This window comes from Corvus cornix, chromosome Z (genome assembly GCF_000738735.6).
Source record: "Corvus cornix cornix isolate S_Up_H32 chromosome Z, ASM73873v5, whole genome shotgun sequence".
NCBI classification, from domain to species: Eukaryota; Metazoa; Chordata; class Aves; order Passeriformes; family Corvidae; genus Corvus; species Corvus cornix.
In genome coordinates this window covers 59,194,429-59,218,403 of record NC_046357.1, presented here as the reverse complement: position 1 = coordinate 59,218,403, position 23,975 = coordinate 59,194,429, and the positions used below count along the sequence as shown (strand labels likewise).

The 23,975-nt window shown below is 37.9% G+C and overlaps 1 protein-coding gene across 6 annotated transcripts in view; it reads right to left on the bottom strand.

Moving 5' to 3' along the window:
* Window positions 1-21,798, bottom strand: part of NFIB (nuclear factor I B) — a 264,049-nt gene extending 242,251 nt beyond the window's left edge. For all 6 annotated transcript variants that reach the window (XM_019281923.3, XM_019281926.3, XM_019281924.3 and 3 more), the window contains exon 1: window positions 21,688-21,798. In XM_019281923.3, coding sequence (XP_019137468.2) covers window positions 21,688-21,783 — 96 coding nt within the window. In that variant the 5' untranslated portion in view covers window positions 21,784-21,798. The remainder of the gene's footprint in view (window positions 1-21,687) is intronic.
* Window positions 21,799-23,975: the final 2,177 nt, after the last annotated feature.

The window sequence follows — 23,975 nt, the reverse complement described above, 5'->3', positions numbered from 1 at the left end:
GGTTGCTCAGGTATGTAAAAAAAAAACTAGAAAGGCAAAAGCTCAGTTAGAACTTAACTTGGCAACTTCTGTGAATTATAATAAAAAAATGTTTTTACAAATATATTAAAGGCAAAAGGAAGGGTAAGAACAACCTCGGTTCTCTACTGGGTGAGGGAGGGAATTTAGTGACTGCAGATGTGGAGAAGGCGGAAGTGTTTAATGTCTTCTTTGCCTCAGTCTTTAGCGGAAAGATGGCTTGTCCTCAGGACAACTGTCCTCCTGGGTTGGCAGATGGTGTTAGGGAGCAGAATGGTCCCCCTGTTATCCAGGAGGAGGCAGTCAGAGAACTGCTTAGCTGCTTGGATGTTCATAAATCTGTGGGACCAGATGGGATCCATCCCAGGGTGATGAGGGAACTGGCAGATGAGCTTGCGAAGCCGCTCTCCATCATTTACCAACAGTCCTGGCTCACTGGTGAGGTTCAGATGACTGGAAGCTGGCCAATGTGACACCCATTCACAAGGAAGGGCAGAAAGAGGACCCTGGAAATTATAGGCCAATTAGTTTGACCTGGTAATTGAGCAGTTTATTTTGAGTGCCATCATGCAGCACCTACAGGATGGCCGGGGGATCAGACCCAGCCAGCACGGGTTTAGGAGGGGTAGGTCATGTTTGACCAACCTGATCTCCTTTTATGATCAGGTGACCTGCCTGGTGGATGTGGGAAACCCTGTGGATGTTGTCTTTTTGGACTTCAGCAAGGCCATTGACACTGTCTCCCACAGCACTCTCCTGGACAAGCTGGCAGCCCACGGCTTGGACAGGAGCACTCTTTGCTGGGTTAAGAACTGGCTGGATGGCTGGGCCCAGAGAGTGGTGGTGAATGGTGCTGCTTCCAGTTGGTGGCTGGTCACTGGTGGGGTCCCTCAGGGGTCCGTGCTGGGGCAAGTCCTGCTTAATATTTTTATTGACAACATGGATGAAGATATTGAGTCTACCATTAGTAAATATGCAGATGACACTAAGCTGGGAGCACGTGTCCATCTGTTGGAAGGTAGGAGAGCTCTGCAGAGAGACCTGGAATGATTGGATGGATGGGCAGAGTCCAATAACATGAAGTTTAATAAGTCCAAGTGTCGAGTCCTGCATTTTGGCCACAATAACCCCCTGCAATGTTATAGGCTGAGGACAGTGTGGCTGGACAGTGCCCAGGCAGAAATGGACCTGGGGGTACTGGTCCACAGCCGACAGAACGTGAGCCAGCAGTGTGCCCTGGTGGCCAAGAAGGCCAATGGCATCCTGGAGGATGCCGGGAGTAGTGTGGCCAGCAGGACAAGGGAAGTCATTCTTTTCCTGTACTCAGCACTGGTGAGGCCATACCTTGAGTACTGTGTCCATTTCTGGGCCCCTCAGTTCAGGAATTATGTTGAGATGCTTGAATGGGAGGAGGGCAACAAGGCTGGTGAAGGGCTTGGAACACAAGCCCTGTGAGGAAAGACTGAGGGAGCTGGGGTTGTTTAGCCTGGAGAAAAGGAGACTCAGAGGTGAACCTTATCACTCTCTACAACTGCCTGAAATGCAGTTGCAGTCAAGTGGGGGTTGATCTCTTTTTTCAGGCAACAACTGACAGAACAAGAGGACACAGACTTAAGCTGTGGCAAGGGAAATTTAGGTTGCATGTTAGGAAAAAGTTTTTAACTGAAAGAGCGATAAAGTACTGGAGTCACCTGCCCAGGGAGGTGGTGGAATCACCATCCCTGGACATGGTTCAGTTGAGATGGTGTTAGGGCATAGGCTGGACTTGGTGATCTTGAAGGTCTCTTCCAACCTGGTGATTCTGTGTTTATGTGATTCTGTGACTGCAAAAAGATGCTAAATATTCCTTCCGCATTTCAGCTTTATACCTCTAAACATAAAGTTTTGTGCTTGTTATGTATAGTCTCAGCCCCACTTTTGAGCTAGTGGCTTTATATCACTTAGTTCTTACTACTAGATGAGGACTTCACTGCATTTCACTTGGAACAAACAAACAAGCTTGGTGTTAAACAGGGTATATTTATCCCCTCCTTGGACCCAGGTAGATTACTGGCTATAATCTAATCAGCAGAGAAGCAAACAAGAAGATGAGTGAGGAAAAAAAGGCTGTTTCCCTGAAACTCTGGGCAATTGGGTTATAAAGGTGGACAAATGCAGGAAAATTATTAGGAAAGCATGGCTGAAAGAAATTTCCTGGGTTATTGAACTTGACCTTCTACTGATCTTTTCCTGCTATGGATCCTCTTTCATCCTCAAGCTATACATGTTCCTCTTGTATCACCATAGGCATTGGAGCAGGTTTTTATTTGTCTTTGCCTTGGAGACTTTGCCAGGACTTTCTCTCTCTGTAGTCCTGGGAGTTTTCTAGATGTGCAGCAGAGGCAACTGACTTTTACACACCTTTTCTGACTCTTGATGCTCTAAGTTATGATGGCTTTCAGAGTCACAGTGAAGTTGAGACCAAACACCTCAGTGCCCAATGCACGAAGATGTTCAAAATGAGTGAGTGGGAAGCAATTGTAAGCTGCCATCACCTATGGCTGTTGCTTGTTTCGAGTAGACTCTGCAGCATCACTATGAGTCTTAGCATAACGTTTTTATATCAGAAATTGTTTGGCAGCTCTACTGTAAAGGACAGCTGAACCAGTACAATTATGCTTTCTGATTTAGCAGGTGTTCTGGGAAATCAGAGTTGAGAAAGTTTAGACAAACAGCTATGTTCAAGCTCCTTTTACAGTTATCTAGCATATCTTCTATCTCTTCTACAGATGAAAAATCTGCATGTGATATCAGCAATGCACAAAACTACATTTTTCCTTAATCAAAGGAGTTGTACCTGTAGTATTTAAGAGTTTCTTTCCTGTCACAGTCTGTTGTGTTCCTAAAACTCTGCTACGAGCTCTACATTTTTAAATGAAAGGAACATCTGAAAAAAAAGCAAGAGTTTTTCTTATCTGTGAATGCCTTAAGTTGTCCCTTTACTATTTCCTAAGCAAAAAGACTCATGTGGAGCCAATACAAGTATTTAAGAAAACAATATGGAGTTCATTCACATGTATGTATACAATAGCAATCTGCTTGTGCTGCTGTGAAGATTAAAAGGACAAGATAATTACATCCTGTCTAGCATGCTGATAAAAATACATCAGTCAAGGGAAAAAAAATCCAGTAACGTGTGATAAAATCAGAAGGGTCCCGGAACCAGCCATCAGAGACCTGAACTGAGGACACTTGATACAACTGAGTCAATACTGTCTTTGTTGCTTTTAACTTTCATTTTGCTATCCATATGAATAGAAGCCTTTTCTATAGAGGGGTAGCAATGGCAGTAGTAGTTGAATTCTCTGAGATCTCTTTCTTTGTATTTAATAAAGGAATTCCTTTATAATTTTCACTTTTGAGGACAGAGCAGAAGTCACAAAACTGGAATTTCTCTGTGAATATCAAGCCTCTCCTTAAAGATGAGAGTAATTATACTCCCCCTTTTCACAGGCAATCAGAATAATAGGGCCCTTATTAATTATCTGCCTAAAATATTAGACAAAAAGTTACACCGTGCACGTATAAAGCAGGAGAAAAAATAAGCAAGATTTAAGGCAAAATTCACTTCTCTTTCCATGCATAAGGAGCTGGGACTGTGAAATTTCACAACCCATCCCAAAACTCAGTTTTAGTAAATTTCTTCATGAACTTTTTATTAAGGAGGGAGAAATTTCTCAGACAGGAGAACTCTAGACAAATAAGGGTAATACAAATGAAATGCAGAAGTACTCTGACAGCAAATGTGACCAGTCCTGCTGCTAAATGGCCAGAGTATATCTGGTGCTGGGCAGCATACACTAAGCAGCTGGTAACACAGCCCAGCCTAATTTTGGTGCCAGCCTCAGGGCAGTGATCTGAAATAGCAACTCGCATACACCTCTTGCAGTACTAAGACTAAAACACCTCACCTGTAGCAAACTTTGCTGGGAATAGCTATCATTCCATCTGAAGTCCCACAGGCTGTACACAGAGCAAAGAAACAGAGTCCAAGCCTCTGCTCTTCATGAAATGAGAAGAAACTGTATGGTGCCGCTGACAGAGTGCTTGGCCTGCTCTTCTCTCCTTGCCAAAGGAACGGTGTCATCAGCATGTTTGAGAATGGCAGAAAGGTCCAGAAGTAATTTCATTTATATACATTGTACTAGGCTTGCAGATAAAAACATACATTAGAAGACTGTGAGTTTGTTCATATCAGATGAATATAGCATAATGAGGACCCTGTTTTTCATAGTTTCAGTAGTTTACTTCTTCCGCTCTTCTAGCCTCTGCTTTGCCCAGCCACAGCATCCACACCTCCAAAAAAACAAATTTCATACTTGTGGGAAAAAAGACATGGACAACCTAAAATGTTGTTGCAGAGAAGGTTTGCAGCAAAAAAGAACTCGACGCTTTGGGCTTCTGAGTTCCATCCTGCTTCCTCAGAGTTACAGGACCATTTATCTTGAGGACACAGCATCTGGAAACTCTGCATTTTTGATGTACAAATTGGTGCAGAATGCTTCATATCATAGTAGGCAAAAGGCTGAATTGTCTTTAAGACATTGGCTCCAATATAACTGTTCCACTTCAATCAGAATTTACTTCTGAATTATGTCACTAAAACATCAGCATGTCACCAGTTTTGACTTCGGATATAGTTTAGATTTAATTAGCAACCTCAGGTTTTTATAGCCTTTAATGTAAGACCTTAAAGATTATTCTATTTTTCAAGTTTTTAATTATTTTTGTTTGCTTTTTGCTTTATGTATTTAGACTTCAGAGAAAGGTTTGTTTCATTAATCGCTTGGAAGATGAAAAAAAAGTGAGTATAAATCTAGCTAACAATAGAGGCAGTAAAAAAAGTGGGACACGGTCACTTGTTAACTACAAAGCAAAATTTAGAAAAGAATTGTAGGAGCAGATCAGACAAATAGAAGTAAAAACACCCATTTGCAAGGTGAACCTTTCTCTGCTTATAAACATAGTTTCACAGCATTATTATGTCACTAAACATATATGTGTGATAATAAAATAACAAACTTCTCTGAACTGAAGACAGTCTGCTCATTCTTGATCCTGCTGCTAATTTCGCTACTAAGCCCAGCAAGATTAGTAAGTAGTGAATGTTTGTCAAATAATATCCTTTAACAATGAGTTCTATTAGTTAATCACTTGGCATAGCAAACATTATTTGTGTGTCTCTCGATGAATGTATCCCATCTCACTGAGTGCCACTTTAGTTATGTATAATATAATAGAGTAGAAAAGTTCAGCTGGAAGGGACCTAACACCTGATCATCTAATCCATCTGCCAGGGGCATCAGTCAGTCGCCTTCCTTACAACTCGGAACATTTATATTTCTGTTACATATCCTCTCACTCACCTGCCTGCCAGCCTAAGTAATCCTACTCCATTTAATCTCTTCTCTAAATGGGCATAGTCTCCTGTGGCTATGTAATTTGTGCCATGGGATCAGAGGGAGAGGAGCAGCCAGTGCTTTTCTGACCAGGGCAGCTCTTGATTTTCTCCCAACAGACTTAGAAGGCTGGGAGAAAAAAAATAAAAAGAGGGGGTGGGGGGAAGAATCCTTCTTAGTGCCAGTCATGAGGTGATTATGAGCAGTTCTGGCTGTGAGTGCATGCTAAAAATAAAAACAGATAATACAACAGGACTGATAGGGACTCTGGGTGCACAGAACACCAGAGAATCAGTTTTCACTCCAAAACAAATTAAGAGGACACACAAAAAGTTGCCAACTTGGAACACAACAGTGTCTTTCAGAAAACAATCACTTCTCTGGAACAGGGCATGTGATTGCATGTGTTCAACTGCCCATCCTCACTCATAAGTAGTTGAAAGAAGGAGAGCTTCTAATCTTTTTCTAAGCACAGATTAGTACATAGTCTTCATTACCAAGTTTTTAAAGCAGGGATAAACTTGGCCATTACGATTAGTAACTTGGTGGAAATGGTCAGCAAACTGACTGTGCCTTTGAAACATACGCTGCTACTCGCCTGGTTGTTAGTTCAAGTATCAGATTAATTAGAGAAATAAGTTCCTGGAGTGCTTCTGAAAAACAGTCTTCCCTACAGGAATTCTTTCAGTCCCTTTTTGGTGAGGGTGAACAGGCTTGTAGGCAGTTCAAAATCTTGTATGACATTCAGGTCTCAAGTTTCTTGCAAAACTGAATTCCTGAAGTCTGTTGTGTCATACACTATGGTTTCAAAGTACTCTTTCTCACATATACCTCAGCTTAACATGGGACCATGTACAACACAGCCAGGCAGTGAAACAGCTGCAGTCAAACACTGCAGTAACTGAAGTAACTGAAGAGCATCATTCAAAGGTATGTAGAAATATATGTAGATATATAGAAATATGTGGAATATTCATGAACCTTTAATAAAAGAAAGGCAGACAAAACCTCCCTTGTTCCCTTACCAAAACATTCTGAAGTCAAAATCATTTAGTTCATATAGAAATGTTCCTCAGTGCAGTGCCCATATAAATTACAGCAGAGAGATCAGTAAGTCAGTTTCTCAAGAAATTCATAATCAGAGGAAAAATAAATTCATAATTCATAAATTCATAAATTCATAATCAGAGGAAAGTGATATTAATCTAAAGAGATTCAGAGATTTCTGAGGTAATGTCACTGAAGTTACCATGCAATTTCTTTGTAGATAGCAACAAAAATTCTATGAATTAACACCTAAAATGATGGTAACTCAACAGAACAAAAGGACAACCCTCTAATCAGTTAACCTACATATGAGATAAGGTGCCTATTTAGATATCCTAATTCAGATGTCTGCTAGAGACAGAAATCCCTCCCAAAACTCCACTGTTTGAGTAGCTTTTAACTGTACAGGGAGGCTGTGGACACTTGTTCCGATGTAGATGTCTACACCATAGCAAACTGTCTCCACCAGATGAATCCCTCCCTGTGCACTGCTGTGAATGAGCCAGAGCAATGTTTTTGTGCAACTTTGCGTCTGGTCTTTCTCCAAGAAAAATCATCAGGTGAAGTTGTAGGAGCTGTGGTGATTGCTGTTATTAGGCTATCACCTTGGGATTCACCATGGCATGTTGATTTATGGACATGGATTATTCTCAATTCTATCTCAAGAATAAAATGAGCAAACCTGAGAGCTGCTGGAAAGTAAAGTCATAAATACTATCCCTTTGCCAAAACATTCCTTCACCTCAGCTGTTTCAAGCAAGATTTAGTATCTCTGTTTCAAGCTGTGGTTGTATTAAACTTACGCTTTGAGACAGCCAAGTCCATTACCATTCCAAAGAAGACCAGTGTGTTAAGTGCAGCAAACTAAGTCCGAGTTCAAAATGTTATATATTATTGTTTAATTCCAACAGTAGCTTGGAGCAAAGCAACAAAATGTACTGTACTGCCCAAAAGCACATATATCAAAACCAGTACTGCCCCAAAAGTGAGGATTCTGCTTCCAGGTAAGGAGCTGTAATTTCCTAAAATGCTTTTTAAAAGTTGCTTGTGGTTGTCTGACCACATTTCCTAGTGCTGTGTACCCATTATTCATAGAATAGGAAGAATTCAACTTCTTGAAAGATGTTCTATGTCTTCAAATAAATTTTTAGATCTGACTATGACCTGCTGAGACACTTTTAAAGGTAAGAATGCTGTGCAACCTAGTACCATAAATACTTTTATTTTAAACATTAAATCAGTGATGAAAGACTTCACATACTTTTCATCCAAGCATGGATTTGAGCTGTCTGGGAATTCTTGTTGAAAGCGCATTTTTCTCAAAAAGGCCAAATAATCCCAATCAAAACTTTCAATAGAAAATCAAAGGTTTAAATAAAACCTTAACCAGAAATAGAGGCCAAATATATTTTTTTTGTTGTTAAATAAGAAAAAGGGGGAAAGAGTGAGCAAGAAAAGCAACAGCTCAGTCTAGGGTATATCATCAGTGTGGGAAACTCAATTTTACCACCTTTATTCTCCTTTAGATGAAAGATATATCCCCTAAATTTCACTTCTTGTTCCAGTTGTTAAATATCTTGGAGTGAGTCTCTGATTCTACTTTGTATGTTTGCAATAAAAGAATAATACTGCATTCACTGACTATGTGTCAGAGCAGGGAATTCAATCTTGTCTTCTATTTTCCTGGATGTGAGTGTAACATGCTGTTGCATAACTTAAGTTACTGTCTGCCCATCTGTGAGCCATCTTCTCTGTCTCTCTGCCTCCCATCTTCCCACTGCCCACCTTTTCAGTCCAAAGGAGTAAATAAATAAAACCAGAAATATTTTTCACTGATCTGAAGTAGAAAGTACTTGAAGCTTGGGAAATTTAGAGAGGAAAACCAAATTACAATCCACAACATTTGTAAAAATACTTGCAAAATCTACATAATACTACTTTTTGTAAAGTAAGCATTTCATAATTTTTAGCCACTGTATTTTCCTGTGTCTCCTACCTACTCATCTCAGATAAAACCAAAGGTAGTGTTATAGATATGATAAAATCACCATATTGGAATGCCTTTGGAGCTTTCCCTTTTTCAGAAAAAATGACCTTTCTATTCAGTGTAAGGCTTGGCATAAGGGGTCTGGCACTTCTTTCTTGCAGATTCATCCACAGAACATTGACATTACATTTTATTTAAATCAAAATTTCTATCCTGTACTTTTTGGGATAATTCAGGAACTTGGAGTTCCTATGCCTCTCCTTCCTTAGCTGCTTTATTTATATATATTTCTATATACATAAATATATATATAATTTCATTAGGAAGAGAGGCTTTCATAATCGCTGTTCTGTATGCATTTATTAACAATTAAGGAAAGATGTTTTATGACACTTTTCCTGCCTGGCAGGAGGATTCAGCACAAAGCAGAACTGCTAATGAACTTAGATTCAGCAATAGTGCCCAGATTTCTTGGCTAAAGGGCATGCTCTTGTGCTTCAGCCACAGAGTTCATCTGTACCACACACTGCAATACTGGTCACAGGGATACGCTCCCCATAAGTTAGTTTAAGAAATATTAGTATGAGAGACAGAGGTCATCACACTGATGCCTTCAAAAATAGAAACAAAACAACACATTTCCAAGACAATATTAATATAGGAAGTAATACAAAGTCAGGTCTTTAACTGGAGGCCTCCAAGTGCAAATATGGCAAAATGCACATGGGATAAAGGACTTCTACAATTTTGTAAGTTTTTAAAAATTTATATATTTAACAATAGTGTCCAATTAGAAGAGCAGTTAGTTAAGTAATTCCCCCTTTTGGTTCTTCCCCATTTGGAGTCCTCCCCAAGTTTCTAGCCCCATATTTATTATTTCTAGGATATATGGTAAAAGGAAATAAGACGTTCTTGGCTAAAGAGGCAAGACTAAATAATATTTCAAAAATGTAGCATAATATGTGTTAGAAGGTTATCTTACTGTTCTAAAATGTAGGGGAGAAGGGGTAGGAAAAGTATTGCGAGCTACAGCTGTGTATTAGAAATCTACAAAGCTGCAAATACATGAAAATATATAAAAAGCTTAGTCATCAACATGATGAATTAACCTGCTTCTTTTTCAGAGAGAGTTTGATTATGTTTAAAGCCTTTTACATTATGTTGTGATGCATATTGTGGATATCCCTATAATGACTACTTAGGCCAATATTCTGAAGGTGTACTTAAAACTGTTCTGCTTGCTCTGATGACAGAATTATATTTTCTCTTTTTAGTCAGAGACCTAAGGAGATGCACTCAATCGTACCTTCCCTTAAATAAAAGTCTCTTACCCTTGTTTCTGTTGAAAAGGGTCTTTCCTTGAACATTTGTCCTCATCACTATAGTATTTTGAAAACCAGTTTGGGCTGTCTGCAGGAAAAGGGAGATTGTCAAACACAACCACTACTGCTGTATGACATTATTAAACATAGGTTTCCTTTCTTTGCTCAGTTATGCTTTTGGGAAATATTTATATATTGAATTCTAGCAGACATCATCCAGTTTCTCTAGTTTGGTGGATCATCATGCAAAAGAAGATTCATTTAAAGTTAAATGTTAGCACTATCAAGATAGGCTTTGTGTGAAAACAGAATGAAAATATATCCAGCTACTAATTGTCTGAGCACTCTGCAGTGCTCATAAACACATCTACAAATTATTAAGTAGGCTGGTGTGTGGTTGAACTTCTCACAAGACATTGCTTGGAAGGCAAAATTAACCTACAACACTGCATGCTATTTTAGCTTGAGAAGCAGCACCCTTGACAAAATGAGAATGTTTTGAGAATGTAGCCTGAACAGGCTTCATGTTGCTAGAAAGGGCTCAGGCTACATTCTGAAAAAATGTTCAGAAGTTTGCCAGAGGCAAAACTGATTTAAATTTTATTAGGATTAGGTCTCCAAACAAATAGACGTCATAACTATAGGTTCTGTAAGAACAGGCAATGTATGTGAGGTATACACAAAACACTGCCCCATTGTGTAATACCCCTGTACTCTTCCAAATTAGATCTGCTACTAGACACTGTAATATCTATTGTGCTTTAATTTTGGTGACTAAATAGGCATTACTTTGAAATTGCACTGTCTAACCAAGAACTCTTCGGTGCTACTGAAGAAATTGTATACTATAGCAATTCTACAGTACTGTATTGCAACAATAAATAATCATAATTATAAGCATACAGAAAATTCTTGAAAAAAAAACTGTAGGCAAAGGCATACCTAGTAATAGTTTTCCTAATCTTGTATTTAAATAGCCATAAAATCTTCTCTCAAAGCTTTGAGTGACCACCCCGATGTAGGGAAGAGAGGTGTTGCATATCTAGATCATAGCCTTAAAATAGAAAGCATCTTAGAGTATATTTTTAACATAGTCTAAAACATTGAACCCTTTTTTTTTCATTTCAAAGAAAGCACTTGTATAACCTAGGCATATTTTAATTATTAAGAAAACAGCTATACCAAATGCTAAAATGCTGAGGGTCAATTACATTTTAACTTACAGCATATGCCTTCAAATATTTTTTTCCTACCTACCTAGTTTGTGTTTGTTAGCAATATTATGGATGCAAGCACACACCATCGAGTTCTCTTTTAGCTTGAAATGAGCCTAATTAAAAAAAAATCCTTGAAGTATCTCTACTGTGTAGTGTATTATTCACCCTATCTTTTACAGATTAAGGTCTTTGGCATTATAGGAGAAATCATCTGCTGCATACTGGCATCAAGCAAAAGCAGATTCATAAACTCTGCCCTTAATCTCTCTTTCAGTTTTCTTCTAATTAGAAACAATCTTTTGCTGATACTCTAATTAATACTTACACATTAAAATATTAGGCATTATAGGAGAAATCATCTGTGATATTCTTGCATAAAGCAAAACTAGGTTTGTAAGCCCTTGCCCCTAATCTTTCTTTCAATTTTCTTCCATTTAAAAAACATCTTTCCCCAATACTCTAATTAATGCAAATGATATTCATGATTAGTTAGTATTATGCTAATCTGAGCCCCAAATTTCCCTAAATCTACATGGTGTTGTCTGAGTACCAGATTGCTTTGCGTTCCTAAGTAAAATTACATTAGCCTGCCAGCTGTACAAAACATCATGATAGAGTAGAAATCCAAGCAAATCATCAAGATTACATTAGTTTTGTTTCTTAATGAACAACTGTTTGCATTAGGGATTACAGACAAATTATGATTTTCCTCTCTGTACCCAGGCAGCCAGGCATCTGTTGAGAAGTTTCTTTTTTTTTCCTGACTAAATAGATTGAGGAGAGCTAAGACAGAGAGACAAGTCTAATATTTCACATAATTGAATTTTTTCCATTACAAAGCCATCAGCACTCTGGGGCTCAGTGCTAACCTTGAATTCTCTCTTCCACTCCAGCCTGGAATGCAGGAGAAACCTGAGCAGCTTTTTTTTTTAGAAAGCCATCAGTCACCCAGTTTCTCCTCTCTTCCTATAGAAGCAGATTATGTACTTTATACTCATACCTGCTTGCTGTTACACTTCAAGCCTGTTTCTCAAACCATGCTACTGCAATCCCTGCTGCTCTGATATATAAACAATGTGCCGCCAAAAAGCATCATGTGTGGAAAACAGAGCATCGAGTTCACACCTCAGTCTGAGCTAACAGTGCACAAAGGGAAACTGAGCCAGGAAAGCTGGGTGATAACGAACATGGTACATCAAGACTGCTAATCTTCATAGCATAACAACGAAGCACAGATCGGTGTACATACACAATTTAGCAGCCTGTTCAAGTTTGTCCCTGTTCCATGTCAAACTCCTGTAACATGCTCATTGTTATGCTCCACTTGATTCAATTATGCTCCTAGTGTACAGGTTTACTCATTCTTCCATGCACTAATCTGGTCTCCAGAACTCACACTGTGACAGCTCATTATTTTTGGCAAAAATGTAGGACACTGATAGGAAAAGAAAGGCTCTGATACGTTCATCATTGTGTATCAAGACCACCTGATTACAAGATACAAGTAACAAGTTAATGGTGGATCAATCTGTAGAATGCAGAGCAGTAAAGGGTGGGTAAATCACCATCCACATATTGGATGACAGAAAGTAGCAGCAAAATAATTCTGCACAATTTCTTTCCTCGTGTCAAAACCTATTTTAATATTACAGCTCACTCTTGGCCTATATACAGAGCATCAGATGTATAAAAATGTGTACCAAAGGGCACGGCCACTGTTGTGGAATTTACAAAGAAACCTCACATGAATATCCTCCAGAACACAGCCTTCTTTTCAGTTCTTTCAAATGGTCAATTTAGGCAGTTTTAATTAAGTGTAGCAACAACATGTGAAGTAAAAAAGTAAATTAAACTGACAATTATCTTTTCTATTTGTAGTAAAAAATGCACATTTCAGATTTTATTCTGTACTTCTTCAAGTTTTTTATTGCAAACTACTGCAGAATAATACCACTCTAAATCTGGTGTTATATGTTGTCAAAAAGAAAAAAATCTAAAAACATCTGCATATAAACTCTACAACAAATGTTATTAAGAGTATAGTGTTATAAAACTCATTGGAGAACTTACGGAAAAATCTAAGCGACTTCCAAAACACTTTGGAAAAATTTTTTTTTGGGATACCTAGTCTGAAACAGGAGAGCTGCAATTCTGTCTTTACTGGGTCTTATTAGATTCAGCAGTTTAAATTGGAGCAAGATGAAATCAGGCCTTTCACTTGAAAAATTGCCTAAGAGACAATTTGAGTGTTTTCCCCTCCATCCTTGTCACATATTGTACTTCTGTATGGATATTATTTTGCTGTTGACAATGTATACATAAAATTAAAATTTTCACTAAAATTAGTCAAGGAGGAGACAACCTTCACATCAGATACCAGCAAACTTCTAATTACACATCAGCATGGGGTGTTCCCATGCTGATGTGTAATTTGGGATGTAGAGACACTGTATCAAAAATACCAGGGAGTATAGCATGTAAAAAAAATCATTCACTCCAAGAACTAAAAACATCTTTCAGAGTTAAAGGCCTCTACAATTTCTTCTGTGGTAAAAGGCATTGATAAGGCAATTAGATGGACTGAACACCTGAATAATTAATATGCTACTCAGTGTAGACATTCTGTCAGCTAATGCTACATTGGTTTGCTTATTGATTTGTGAAAGAACAATAACAATTAGTTATATTCTCCTCTATCACTTTTCAGTGAGATAACTTGAGATAATTCTAGTAGCACTATGGAAAAACAGATCTGGATGAAGTGGTCTGAAGATCACTGTACTATATTAACTTCGGGTAAGACTTTTTAGTTATTCAGAACTTACCTGTCATTGGTATTAACACATTCACATTGCACTAAAGTGAGATTTTACACCAATTATTTGGGCAGCAGCATTAACATTACATAATGTAATTTTACCTGAGAAAGAATAAAATAATTTCTCCCTTCTCTCACTGACAAATACTCCTCATCTAAGGTAGTCTCAGGCTCAAAAGAAACTCATCATGTTTTCCCCTCTGGAATAATTTCCAGGTTCATAACTAATTTCAGTGAAAAGGGTAGATTTTTATGACAAGTCACAGCATGAAGTTGGAGCAAGACACATCATTAATAGGATTAAATTGGAAAGCATATTGGTGGGAATGAGCTGAAATCACTACTGAAGACTTAAACAATAATTCAAATCAAGAAAATGGCTGAGTTCAGATCCTGCCCCAAGAGTCCTAACCTGTCTGTCCAACTTGCTAATTATCAGCACCAAGGATAGGAAACTCTTGGGCTTTAGGACTGCATTATACCCTTGTAGAACTGAGATTCAAGCCCACATATAAAGTGAAAGCCAGTGCTGCTGCTGGTGCCTCTGCCATAGTTTTTGAGTGAATAAATGGCAGCCTTTGGGTCAGATCTGTTTAATACCTTCTCCTAATGCTGGGCTTGTGAAAGAGCACTCAAAAAATAAATTTGATTGGGAGGCTAAAAAACCTGACAAAATATTTATACAGACTTATGTGGACTGTATTCTCCTTTCTTAGCATGACAGGCTCTACATTGCTGCTCTAGCCAGGGAGATGACTGTTCTGGGAAACCAATGGCTGATATAAGAACACACCACAGCAATATTGTGGCCAGCAGGCAACCAACCACCATTTCCCCCCAGCATTCTCAAGGATTTCACTGAGAAAGCCTTCATTTACACTCATGAAGGAACAGTGCTGTGGCTGGGATGCTGAGGCAGTAAACTCTGCTTAAAAAACGTCAGTGTGTCTGCAGACATGTTCTGAGAGATAAAATCCCCATCAGACTTCCAGGGTGGCACAGCAAATCTCAGTGGTTTCTGAAACTATATGAACTTTTACTGTCAGGTAGCATAATGACACCTTAATGCATGGAAAGAGCACAGTCAGTTTTTTCTGATGACAGAGTCTTGTTTAATATCCTTTAGAAGGTAATTTTAAAAGGCGTTATAAAAAGAGAGTTTCTCAAAACATGAGAAAGGTAGTTAGAGCAAACAAACATGAGTGTGCCAGAGCAAATGGAATATGACTGGTTAAATGGGACAACTTGGCAGTGCCACAATAGGAAGATGAAGCATTTTAAGTATTTAACTAGTTTAATTTAAAGACACTGTATTAAAGAATTCAGTTTGATCCTCTATTTGTTTTTAAGTGAAATTTAGCTCCTATATTTTATCCATGATTCTCAAGATAATAGGTTTTGGTAACAGCTTTATTTTACAGACTGCTTGCCCTAAAGGAAAGACCCCATAACTTTATTGGTTCAAATTTATTACATGGAATAAATAAAAAGTCTTCATTATATGGAAGAAATGAAAACCCTACTGTCTCATTTTCTTGAGCCCAGGGAAAATTTACATCTAGTCTAACCTACCTAAGCACAATCTTTCCTTGACTTACAAAGAATTAAGTTCACTTCCACTGGAAGGTAGTATTATTCAATATTCCCTAAGAAGTGAGTCACCATTTGAAATGATGCTAAATAGAAAATCTCCCCATCAGTGCTGAATATCTTTGAGAAACTGACGTTCCACTATGACAATCTGAGATGTGATATTTGACACTGAACCTTTGTTTAACAACATTGACCTATCACTGCATACTACTGCAAGGACAGAAAAACTTTTAGATTACACTGAACATTCAGAGGAACATTTAGATGACATTAAAAGGCATGGGATCTGTTAAAGTATTGATTGTGTGGGTTTGTTTTGAATTCTGAACAGCAGTAGTAAAATTTTTAAGACAGTTAATTGCATCACTGCATAATAGCACAAAGTGTTAAAGTTGCTAGTAGCAGTTCATAAAGAAAATCAAAGCTACTTTCTAACCCTATTGGGCTTACAGATTTGAAAGAACTGATTTAATTTTTCTCAGTGGAGCTCTTTCTTCTTCAAACTATCTTTGCCTTGATGCTACAATCTGAGTGCCAGTTGTAGCTAACACCTAGCCATCTCTTTTCTTCAATTACTGAAGGAATGACCTACTCACTTTTTTTCTATGAGCAAGTTATTTTTCTAAATTAAATTGCAAAAAGAAATTGCAGAAAGTTTCACCTGTCTTTCTTTAACTTAGCTCTTCCATTTCTGTCCTGATTTTGCTTCATTCAAGATTGTAATTCTATTGTCTTACACTAGGACCCTGAAAATATATCTTAAAGAGTAAATGTGTTTCCTGTTTTGACAGAATTTTCAGTCTATTAGTATCAGAGTGTAAAAAAATCAGCTTTATTTCTTCATGATTTTGATTCAGTCATCATCAAATAACATTGGAGACCATAAATTCCAGCTAGAATTTTTTTCACATAATAAGTTTTTTTAAAAAAGGAGCAAAGAAATCAAATATGGGGGAAGGGGGAGAAAGAAAGTGAAAGAATCAAGTGATAACTTCAGAACAGAAAAAGCAACTTTATTATGAGCTGCACAGAATTTCTGTAGGTCCTACAGAAGATTCAGGTACAGCAAGGTGCCATAGCCTATTTGGAACATACATTTCCTCAGTCATAATATGTGTTCAGAGCAGTTACAAAGGAAAACTATAATTGAACAGGTACACAAAACACCAATGTTAATTACATCTTGAATACTACAGTTGTGTAAATCACAATTACATTATCAAAACTACAATTGCACTTTTCATGCTGTAGAGAGATGCTTTAGAATTACATAGTTGCTTTCTCCTGATTTCAGTGAACTTTGGATCATGCCTTACGCCAACACAATGCACAGATATTTAGATACACAGTCACAAGCACACCTTCACACAAACTAACATTCATAGTACTGCTGGTGTACAGTTTTCACCATAAGAAAACTATTAACATTGCCAGAGTGAGCAGACAAACCGGAGGCACTATCAGACTCCAAGAGTAGAGTGCCTTCTGGATACAAGCATGAAGCACAAGCAGAAAAAGTTACTTTGCTGAGAAGGTGCTGCAACTCCTAAGAGCAAATCTAACTGGAAAGACATAGATCACTTGTGTCTAAAGACAGAGAGGAGTTAAAGAAATATGTGCTTGTCAATAAGTACAAATGTGTTTTTCTTGTTAAAAGGACACATTTTTTTAAATCAGCAATGAAGGAGTATTAAAAGTGATCAACAACACCTTAATTCTACACCAGTGCACACTGTGAGTATGTGCATAATGTTAGTATGTGCACTGCTAATGCGTTTTCGCTTGACAAAGGAAGATTATTGCCCCATTCCATAATAAAAAACATTAAACATTAGAAATGAACATGCTTTCTGTATTTACAGTTCTCCATACAGACCTTTCTGATTTTAAACAGACTTATTCTGAGTTGTCCAGTTATACAGAGTACCTGAGCCAAATATTTTTTATAGACAGAAATGCAATGGTTCTGAACCAGAACTAAAAATTACATACTTGTAAGTGTCTCATAAGCTTACAAACATATCTTCAAAAAGATGTCTTGTGGCTCATCATTCAGAATAAGCATTACATAGTCAGTAAAGGATCTTGCAGTACGTTACGTACGCTGTTGGCACGTTCGTGTAAGGAAAACTGAACAGCAGCTTATGGATATAACCTTATATCCTTTTACCCACTCATCCCCCTGAAATTTATAGAATTAAGATATGGTGTTCTAGGTCCATGAATAAGAACAGCATGTTCAATATGTCCACAGTTATACTGACATTTGTTTCTAAATCATTTAATTAAAAGTCATTATTGAGAACAAAGGATTCATTTACAAGCTATACATCTGAACAACTGATGGAGTTGTTGTGTTATGAATATCATTTTAATCCAAATTAGAAAACTGCACAGATGTGCTGCTGCAAAATATTGACATACTGCAACTCCCCTGGAATGTGATTAACATTTGTGTTAAACCAAAAAGCACATTAAAACCTGGATTTACTAACAAATTTAGGCTTGGAATAATTCTTTCTAATGCTGAAATATAGCATCTAAATTGTTATTATTCTAACCTCCACTTTGGATTATATGCCCTATTAATACAGCCTTAATACGATGTGATAAACTTTGTAATGACAGACTTTTTATTCCAAGATTTTGTTATGATGTTTTTGATCATCAGATCAAGCCATTAAGAATAACAAAATGTCCAGTACTTACAAAAGATCAGAAGTTTTTCACTGTCTCTGGATTGTTCTTAGTAAAACCTGTGATTTCAATACTTTTTTCCCAAGAGTTTGAATAGACACTTTTTCACTATCTCTGCTGCAGATGCATGTAAATTTGTGTACAAAGATAGGATTTTGAGATTAGGAAGAAGAGATTTTCTTTAGAATATGTATTTTCCCTCTATAGAAATGCATTAAAATGATCTGCAAACCAGAGACATCGATTCAGACTTAGGCACAGGCTTAACAAAATAGTTTTCAATAGATGTCTTAGATGGAAATATTTGGAATCTTTTCTCACAAGAAAAATCCAACAGCCTATTAGCAATACCAGAAAGTTGTGTAAATAGCTACTTAGATTTTAATTTTGAGATCTGTAAAGTGATGAATTACTAAATTTGTGAAGTTAATCATATACATAATTATGACTGTAATCCCAAAATAGCCATTTGTCATTAATGAAGAAACAATGAAAAATATCTAGTGTTTCTATGGGTATCATTCTCTCAGTCACCCTCATCAGCATTACTTCTCACTTTGTAAATGGAGATTTTACACCAAAAAATTTTCTAGATTATTTCCCAGCTGTACTGAACAGTACTTGATAAATAGGTTCTATCTCTTGACTTCCTGTTCTTTCCCTCAACAGAAAACTTAATACAAAAATAACATGATGCACAACTCAGATGGTCATATTTACACCAAGAAGAAGAAAGAGAGAATCAGTTAACAGTTTTCTATATATTCAATTATTTAACATATTAAAAGTTTACTTTTGCTTGTATTTGGTTGTTTATTGCATCTCAGTAAAGCTTTTGCCCAACTGTGTTTTAGTAAATATGCCTGTGCTCAGGAGAACACAGACGGAGAGTGTGTAATTTATATTTGTTTGGTTTTTCCCTGACAAACCACATGTTATTGTAGCCAAATAAAATAATATGAAGGAAATAAACAGTAAGATAGGAAACAATAAGCAGTCTAAAAGCTTAACAGTCATTCCACTTAATTTAAAGAGAAAGACAGAATGTTGTCTTTTTTGATTAGAATAGTCCAATGTAATTGCTTTAAAAATATCAAAAGGCAATATTTTAGGTTTATTCAAATGAAATTTGATACTAATATTTACATGCTGCAAAACAGTTAATAGACAGCTTATGTATAATAAAAACCCACCAAGTTTATAATGATGCCTGTCATAATAGCATTTGTTAATTAACTTTCTATAATTATGAGGAACCATCTTATGAAATATTTCCTGCTCCCCACAAGGTATTTACAATTCTGTGTTTACAATCATTCAAGAAAAGCAGAAGCAGAAAGATGGAGAATGCTGTCTTCCTTTTATTTTTTCACTCAAAAGTCTTAATGTTTTACTTACACTGCATATTTTGGATAGGAATTTACTGTAAATAGCTATAAAATAAACTTTGTGATAATATTTTGCACACCATGGAATTGAAGCATAAGGTTTTTCTTTCCTGAGTGAAAAAATGTACGATACGTACATGGATTTGCCTAAGATTTTACAGCTGCGAATTTGTAAGTTAGAAATATGATGCAAAATAGAATGCAGAGCTAAAATATCATTGGATTTTTACCCATACTTAACAGTCAAGCTTTCTTAAACTCCCTTTCCAAAGTGTACATGAAATACACACTCATGACAATGAACATTTATATTACATGTATTTTACAGATTACCATTCAGGATAAAATGCTGCAGTGAAAGTATTGATTTTCTTTTCCCTTTGGAAGCAATGCCATCTCACTGAAAGCTATCCTTAGTGAACACTATATTAAACTTAAAATGTGCCCCTTAATGAAAGCAAGCCTTTGTACATGCAATATTAAGGAAATACACTATGCAAACATTTCATAGTGTGTCTAAACTTCTGTCAGCCACTTTAACAGCTCTTCTCAATATTGTACAAACTTACAAGAAGAAAGTCTGATTAAAGATCTAAACATGAATCTAAACATGATACTAAACAGTATAACCCCCACCAAAATAGTAGGTTAACAAAACAGCTTTTTATAATCTACATTCTACTGCTCTTTTTAAAGTTACCCCAGCATTCAACAAGTAGCAAAGACAGAAAAACTCTTCTTCCCTGTATTCAGAAAGTACAGAAGCAATCACAAGTAATAAATGTAATTTAAATTAAATACTCCCTTCAGGTTTGATGCCCTCACTGAAGGCACGTATCAACATCCACCTTTGGAAAGATAACGAAGTCCTTGCAAAGCAGTGTAGGAAGGCAGTTATAATCAAAAACGTGCCTTCTGTCCAGGCACTGGGATGTGCTCTCCACTGGTGCTCCCCAGACCCACTGCCCAAGAATAAAGTGCCTATTGTCTCAGCACTGTACTAATTGTTAAAACGCAGCGCATGCAGTAAGCATAATAATTATCCAGACAAACAAGCAAAGGCAATTAATGAAGGAATGAAAAGGATAAAAATACTCCACCAGACAAAGCAACCCAAGAATGAAATTAATATTCATAATGGAATGCAAGCCAGCCGAATGTCCCTTTCATAGCATGGCTATTGCATACAAGAGACCATTGTCCACACGTGAGAAAATCAGTATATGGAGAAAATTTCATGTAGTTCTGCTGAGGAGAAAAGCTTTTCATTCCCAAAATACTTTCTCCTGGTCCCACTGTTTTCATTAAGTAAAGTTTTGGGCTCCTTTGCCTGGTAACATTAAAAAAAGTTGTCTCTCAGGGTCCACCCTTCCCTGAGCTCTGTAAGGTTTGCTTTTTTTCCAGCTCTCTGCTTTCATTTGCAGCTGTATAAATATGAACAAAAAAGCCATGCTCATCCAAACAAAGAAAAAATGGACTGAATATGCATATCCTCATTAACTAAATTTAATTATGACAAGCAGCATATTAATCAGTAGTTGCTCCAGTTACTGCATTCATTGGTAGGGAGGAGGACTCCAAATTAAAGAGAAGCGTGGGGGACAATTGCATAGTGATTAGGAGGCTGCTCATAACATGATACAATACACTTTCTAAATAATTATTCAGAGGAAACAGAATAAAGAGGCAGATTGCTCTGTTTTTAAGACCAACTCAAGAACAATTAGCCAAGAGCATGATGACAAGGCTGCTTTCTTTTTTTCCGTGACTGCTTCCACCTCCACATTCTCATACCAACTAGCTTGGCAAACACTGAAAAATTTGCATTTCATTGGGGGCTGGGGGGGGGTGGGGGGAGAATTAAAAAAAAACAAAAAGAAAAAAAACAGAGGAGAGAGAGCTGAGGAGAAGAAATAAAATGGAGAAAGAAAAAGAAAAATCCTGTGCTCTACAAGCTGCTGTTTTAATGAGAAGGCCCATGCACCTACAGCAGCAGAGAAACCCTATGTCACTGGTGTTAGAGCTCTGAAGAGTCACTGAGCTGGAGCTGGAAACTGCGCGCTCTGAACTTTGCAGCACATGCATTGCAACAGTGAAGGAGGAGTTCAGAAAAGAAAAAAAACGTCCAGGGAGAGGAAAAAAAAGTTATCACACCAACTTACCATCCACCAGGTCCTGGCTGACATGTCATAGCAAAGCTGCCATTTTATGGAGCTGTCCGATGCTTTCCCTGCCATTACGCTGTCAGCAACCTTCATCAGATGCAGCTCAATGGAAGATAAGACACCTAATCAAGAAAACATCAGCAGTGGCTTGCTGGGCTACATGTAGGCCAATCCTTATCACACTGCATCATGGGAAAAGCTCCTTTATTAGCAAGAACTCCAACCTCACTGATATAAAGACAAGGATCAGGTCTTTTCTTCTTTTTTTTTCTTTTTGTCTGAAGGGATTGGTGAAACCAGCCAGCATTCTTTGTGTATCATGTGTACACCAGTTCAGTATCTCACAAGTGGGCGGCTAGCTGCATTGCTGGGCTACACAGACTTACGTTTATTTGCATTCTTCTCAGTTGTATATTGTTTGACATGGTCCATGGTCAGCTCTGAGTGTTGGAAAGGAGGGGGAAGAAACTATTCTGAATTAGTATCTTCCCCAGGAAGGACAGATGGGTTCGGCACCATGGTGGGGGCCTGGCCCAGAGGTCAGAGCCCACGTGTGCGCACATGCGGATCTGGGCGCCGCACACGCGTGCACGGGCGGGAGCCCCGGGGAACACACAGGTAGCAGCTGCAGCTGGATGCAGCAGGGGCTGCCAAAGGCTACAGACTCTGGAACCGGACATAGGGAAACAGTTTAACTCTTTGCAATCAGCCTTTAACAATAAATAGGAAGGCTGTAAGTCCTCAGGAGGAGACGGGAGGGGGTGCAGTTAGGATTTCAGTGACACAGACTTTTCCTCCTCCCTTCCCATAGATGCTCTTGATCTCCTCTGCTCTGGATGATCTAACTGGGAAGGGGGAGGTGAGTAGGCAGGGAACTATTTTAATCACGGCTCCCCTCTGCCCCACAGCTTCAGGTCATTTGCCTCGTCTACATACTGCCACCAGCGTGAGAAGGCATTCTTCCTGCGAAGTTTTCCTTGCAGGGCTTTTCCCCTAATGGAAAATTTATAATTCCCTGAAGGAAGGTCTAGCTTAGAAGGACAAATAATTCTGACTTTGTTTTAAGGTGCAGAAAAGAAAAAGTACATATATAAGCACACAGAGGAAATCAATAAACCCTGGCTTACATTTAAAAAGGATATAAAGAAAGACCAGGATTTGCTAGTCCTGCTGAAGTGATAAACATCAGTTTTATTTATGTATTGCAGATTCTGTATTTGCCTTAACGATAAGTCCCTCTTTAGCAAAATCCAAAACAAAACAATCCCCCTCTCCACATTTCCAAAATTTTATCTTGAAAATTAACATGTTAAAATAATAACTATAATAATAACAGTAATAACAACAAAGCAGCAACAGCAACAGCAACAACTTTTAAAATTATATTATTATTATTATTATTTATTACTTTCTCTTTTTTTTCTTGTTTTTGTTTTCCCCTTCCACAAAGGTCAGCTCCTGAGTTAAGGGCCCATTTATTTAAGTCCTGAAACACTGACAGCACCTAATGAAATGACTCCCTGAGCCAGTCCAAAATGCTGGCAACAGAACAGCTCTGTAGCAATAGCCGGTACTTCAAAAGATTAGAGCCATTTTCCCTTCCCCATGTGCACTATTGAGATTGGCTTGCTGCCTCAGTTTCTCCATTGTTTTAAATACACTGATGAGGCCAGCATCAAAAAAGTCAGACAAAAAATTAGTGGGGACTTTGGACATCCCAGTCCCCTAAATTTACATAACTCTTTTTCTAGAAGAGTTTCTGTACAATAGATGAGGATGTTTCCTTTTTAATTTCATTGAGGTCACAGTAATCAATAAGGACACGAGAAAATTTTTGAATACTGGAAAATCTGCCTGTGATCAGGTGCTGTGGGACGGCTCAGCACATTTAGAGTGCACAAGAGGGATTAACTCTGGCTTCATACCCTACATCCTGCTCAAACAACCTGGTTTTGTGATAAACATTATAAGGTATGGAGAGCACCAGCAGCAGAGTTATATCCAGTTTTTGGCAAGCAGTGCACAGGCAGATGTCCTCAGGCTGAATCTTTCATGTGGCCTTCACTAACAGGCTCATCATGGTGGGACTGCAGGTAGCAGTCAACTGTGGGTGTGAGATAAACCCTGGACATGTGCTTTCACACATAACCCCTAACTTCATATATGCCAACAAGCATATTTGCCAGCACAAGAGAAAATGGGACTGATGTAAAGAGGGGGGTTCTCTGCAGCTTTCCTCCCACTAAAGTCTGATCACAGGTGAAGAGACCAGTTGCTTCAGCCAC